The sequence below is a fragment of the Lactuca serriola genome, chromosome 3 (genome assembly GCF_051521515.1).
Source record: "Lactuca serriola cultivar US96UC23 chromosome 3, Lser_US96UC23_V15, whole genome shotgun sequence".
NCBI classification, from domain to species: domain Eukaryota; kingdom Viridiplantae; phylum Streptophyta; class Magnoliopsida; order Asterales; family Asteraceae; genus Lactuca; species Lactuca serriola.
This window is the reverse complement of record NC_136410.1, coordinates 246920867-246926566: the sequence shown is the minus strand read 5'-3', so window position 1 is coordinate 246926566 and position 5700 is coordinate 246920867. Positions and strand designations below refer to the sequence as shown.

Sequence of the window (5700 nt, the reverse complement as noted above, 5' to 3'; positions counted from 1 at the left end):
CCATAAGCCTTTAAGACTTACATAGGCATAGGCAGCCCTAACTGTGTAGTCAATCTTTTAAAGGTTCATCAAACGAGATAATTTATCCCTGATAATCTAGGACTAGGATCAGTGATGATCGGTAGGAATAGACAAGCAGGAATGTAAGACAATTTTTGCGAGTATGATAATTAAAGAATATTATCTTATCAATATCATGTGATTGAAATCCCTATGTAACTCATTAGGTTTCCCCAACCTGACCCACTCAGTTCATATGCATCACATGTATCAAGACTTAAGCCATTGAAACTTGATTAAGATGTTGAGCGATAAGAGACAGTCTGCAATAGTATTCAGGACCACTAGGTCTTTACACTATAAGTCTATAATATATGTATATGTATTAATTATGACATTCTTAGGGTTTTAACATTTTGGAAATAAACATTTGTAATCAAAATCATCTTTTATACTGGGATTTTGCACAAATATAAATAAATGATTTTTAAAGCGTAGAGAAAAGTTTTAATTGGTTTAGAAAATTATATATATATATATATATATATATATATATATATATATATATATATATATAGTGCTAGGTTAATGTGTTTCTTACATTTATTGTGTGTTATAATGCACCAATAGAAACTTAGTAAAATTAAATAATTATTTAATTAAATATAGGTAGATATTAAACGGTTTCCATAATTGTATGTATATTAAATGATATCTATAATTATAATTCTCTTTTTGTGGAAACAAATTAAACTCGTCATTAATATCAGCAATAACATTTTTTCAAATTGAATTCGCATGTAGGTTTTATGTATGGGTTCGTGTTTTGTTTCAGCACTCACTCACTTAAAATACAATAAAATTGCATGGAATATGAACAACGTGAGTGTATTTTACTAGAATACACTCTTATTCTACTAGAACACACTCCCATTCTTCTAAATAAGAATTCATTCTGAAAAAATATTATTGTTAACATTAGTGACGAATTTAATTAGTTTCCATATAAAAAAATTATAAGTATATATATGATTTAATATACATATAATTATGAAAATCATTTAATATCTATCTTTATTTGATTAAAAAATAATTTTATTTTTTCTAAATTTTGATTGGTGCATTCGTTTAACATACAATATATATGATAAACATTTGAACATCTATCTCTCTCTCTTTCTCTCTCTCCCTCTCTCTCTCTCTCTATATATATATATATATATATATAGAGAGAGAGAGAGAGAGAGAGAGAAAGAGAGAGAGAGAGAGTGACAGATAAAAAGAGATGAAAAGGATAAAAGTTCAATACAAAAGTGTCTCATACAAGAAACCAATGTTGCAATCGTAAACGTCAACATACAATGTATCCACGCCTGAAGTTAAGGCTGTATATTTTTTTATCTAGAATCATATGCACCATAATATATCAAAATTCATAAAATTTTGTATTCTATAAAAAATATTGATATTAACAACAAAGTAAAAGTAGTTTTTGTAATTATCATATATAATTGATGCTTATGATACATTATTAACTAGGATAGAAGTATTTAATTTTTGTTTAGTATTTCATAATAGATATTGTTTTTATATTTTTCTTCATTAGTTAATAAAAATTGACCATTTTTTTAGAATATTGTGTTATTTTAAATAACTATATAATAAAAGATTGTGTACAAAACCTACAAACCTATTATATATTTATGAGAAATTAAATATCATCATACCTTTTATTCATACAATTATTTCTACCCATTAAAATTATGACAAATCATCATTAAATTTAATTTTATTTAATATATTCTTAATATTGCTTTAATGAGTTAGTTAAAAAATATTGAATGATGACACTTCTCATAATTTTATTGGATAGGAATATTTATAGGCATAAAAAGTATATATATATATATATATATATATATATATATATATATATATATATATATATATATATATATATATATAATGTTCATTTATTTTCTTATTACTTTAGATAAACATATTTATAGAGAGTTTGCATTTGTTAACATACCGAAATAATCAAAAAACAGAAACCGATTCTAATTTAGGTGCTATGATTTCATGACAATATGTTGTTGTACATATGTATTAATTCCATTATTATGTTGAAGGCTATTCTTTAAGATTAAGCTTTCATTAGTTTTATGAATTTTCGCATTCTACTCAAGTCTAATCTTCATTCGTCTAAATGAAAGACACGGTGAACCGTAAACATATGGATGTATGAGATGCATGTATTATCAACTAATACTTAGAATCTTAAGGAAAAGACGCTACCTAATAATGATGATTCTATAATAATCTATTTTTATTTATTTGTATTTCTTTTGTATTACATTAAATTTGGACATCACTTTGTGTTCTCATATTATTCCAAACATATATATTGCAAACTAAAAGTATACATCTTCAACAAATTTATAAAAACCAAAAAAAAAAGATGGAAAAACGATGTGTATATAAATTGAAACATAGGGAAATAATCCAAATCGTTTTTATATTTTCAACACCTTAATCCTCATACCTACTTTTAGTTCAAACCAATATTTTTTTTCCGTTCAACTCTTTCTTTCAGATATTAGACTGTTGTAGTTCTTTTTATGACGTATTGATTTGTCATTTTTTATAGATATAAAATAAAGATTCGACATTATTGTCTATATATTTTTGTCTGTGTGTGATATTTTACATATAATATATGTTTAAAAAATCATTATTTAAATAAGAGTGTTTTAGACCATTTTAGATAGATGATGATAGATTAGTTATATATTTTTTTAAATCTATTGAAAAAAATCAACCACTAGAGATGTCATTTGTTTAGAAGTTAAAATAGTGGAATGATGAGAATTTTTTAAATCATGACTTAGATTAACTGCTTTGGTTAAACATTTTCTTAAAACTTCATTAGTATAGTGAAAACAAATATATAACTGAGATTATATATAAGATGAATTAATAAAAAAAATTCTTGAAACATTAGATATATAGAACACTAGAGCAAATTACAACTGCTTAAATACATTAATTACAAAAGATCATTGGCAACAAAATTGATTAACTTCTTCAAATAACAAGATATCATTTATAAACAAAAATTTGGTTTAACATACTAAAATAAACACAAATGAACAAAAACAAGATGTTATTATACTGCAGAATTAATAAAATTGTTACATCATGTCAATATGACATGAAAAGAGAAGAAAACATCTGTTATTATTATCTTTGGAGTATTATTATAAATTTGTATCAGTTAACTCCAACTAAAATGATTTGGTAGAAATCTAATTAAGCATAGACGATCAGCCTTAAAAAATCTACGCATCACATTATTGTATCATTTAAGACTTCTAAAACAATTTATATGAAAATATAACATTATTACATTCACAGTTGAATTTCATTATCATTGTCACATGCACGACACGTTAAATCGACATCATTTCTAAATGAGAATGACTTTCTTACAAGTACATGTACATAGAACTCTGCCTATAACGTTAAGTACGTAGTTACATTTCTTTTAAATACTTTTCATATCAGGCATCTATATCAATGTCACAACTATGTATGTTAATTTATCAATAATTAAATAGTAATAAAAAGTAAAAACTACTAATTTCCGAACAAATATTTTGATTCTTCTGTGAAAGACTGAAATAACAATACTTTCTATAAAATAAATAACATTAAATATATATTTTATTTTCTTTTTATCTTGCCAGGGGTGTCATTGACAGAATTTCTGGTACTTATCAGAATGAAAAACCCCAAACGTTAGAAGAAAATCTTAAAAATCACAAACTTACACTTTAAATAATTACCATCATTGCGTTCATTACAAACCTTTGATCATCGAAAACTAACGAAGTCACACACGGGTGTTTGATTTAGAAGGCTGTATACAGAATTAGACCCAGCAGTAGCAATTTAACTACAACTGAAATCACTGCTTCTTACCTTTTCTTATCTCATTTTTTTTTTCTGTCATCAACAGTGGCAATTATGTGAATCGTCTAATAACAACAGTAATACCACAGGCATGATAATTTAGGGACATACAATTCAAGAAATTGAAAGAGTTTAAAGTTAATATATACCCATTCATATGACGATGGGTATTTAATTGGGTAGAATTCTTTTCGGACTAGAAAGCAGCTAACTTGATCAAGAAAGTGGAGCAGGCGGCTGCAGCGACTGTGGCAGCTGCGGCGGCCGTTTTCTCTTCTTTTTTTCATAGCTTATCCCTCTTGCTTTAGCTTGAGAATCTCTAACTTCACGTAAATAAAGCCTGACAGCACGAGCTCCAAATGGGTTAGTCTCCGGCTTCCCTCCGTTCTCCTCATACGCTGCCCGGAGACGGCCGATGAGTGCATCAAGGCTGCCCCATGCCTGACGGAGGGGGCAGGGGCAAGGTGCTGGTGGATTGGGATGGCCGAAGAACGGACAAAGTTGCGTATGGACTTTTGTCTTGCCAAACTGGTCGAGGTACCGGAGGAATTCAAGAACATGTGCACCGCTGCACCGGGAAAGTGTTAACGGCGGACGGTGGTTACGTAGGTACTGTCCAAAAGTGTTCCAGTCACGGCGTTTTTGGTTCTCGTAGCGGCTGAGTGTGGTGGCCGGGGAAGAAGAAGTTGGCGAGGATGAAGAGGCTGTTGGGCTCAACATATTTGCGTTAAAGTTCGTGGTGATGATCGAGTCAACATCTTGTACTTGAGCTACATCCATTGTAAAAGAGTGATATTTTTCCATCTTTAATATATAATTGACTACAACAAAAAAGATAGATCCAGCTAAATCCAATCTAGGATTTCACCAGAAAACAATAGGTATTCAAGAAAAAAGAAACCCTAATTTTAGGTCTGGATGGTACTTTAGGGTTTCAACAAGATTCTCGAAGTGGTAAACGAAGTAGATAAAGAAGATAGCATGAGAGTGTAGATCAAGATTCAGAGTTTATGAAGAATGAATCTTTACGCTAGAAAAAACAAGCTAGAGAAGATCAACTGCAGTGACTTGGTTTTGGGTTTTGTAGTTTTGTCAATAAGAAAGTGTTGAATGAAAGATTGGCAGAAATATGCAGTTATTTCTCTTTCTTTTTACCTAGAAAAGGGTATACAAGTGCAAGTACTAGAGAGAGAAAGAAGGAGGGTATGGATAATTGATGGTGCAATCGTCCAAAAAAAAGGTTTGAAATTAGGGCTTTTGTGGAAATGAAAAGAGGTTGACAGTAAGCTTTGGAGATGATGGATGGTTGTTGGAAAAAGAAGTGGAGTTCACAAATATGCTACTATACCTATCAGAGAGAAAAATATTCTTTCAATCTACGTTTTTACTGTTACGTACAACTTATGTAACGTTATGTTTATATGAACCAGAATAAATTCTATTTTTCTAGAAGCACATTGTAAACTAGAAAGAGTCACCGGAGTTAAAAGTCAATAGGTACGTACACAGTTAACCTATTGATTTACAAAGTTTACTATATGAATCTCTTGTGTTTTAAACTTTCAATATCTACATATACAATATATCGAATATAATCACGAATATTTTTATTATCTAAAGATTTACTTTTCTTGTTATTTCTATCTGTTTTTACACCATTGCTTTATGTCTAATCTTTCATTTCATTATTAATACATTCATTTACTAGTTTTATCTTAAAATCTT

The 5700-nt window shown here is 28.7% G+C and overlaps 1 protein-coding gene across 1 annotated transcript; it reads right to left on the bottom strand.

The window, feature by feature from the left end:
• Nucleotides 1-3782: 3782 nt before the first annotated feature.
• On the bottom strand, nucleotides 3783-5317 carry LOC145093841 (protein LIGHT-DEPENDENT SHORT HYPOCOTYLS 3-like). The gene has a single exon (XM_079032095.1). It carries the CDS (start codon nucleotides 4777-4779, stop codon nucleotides 4192-4194), a length of 588 nt encoding a protein of 195 aa, XP_078888221.1. The 5' UTR covers nucleotides 4780-5317; the 3' UTR covers nucleotides 3783-4191.
• Between the last annotated feature and the right edge of the window lie 383 nt (nucleotides 5318-5700).

Coding starts and splice junctions, on each gene's coding strand:
- LOC145093841 (XM_079032095.1), bottom strand. CDS start 4,779: ATGGAAAAATATCACTCTTTTACAATGGATGTAGCTCAAGTACAAGAT.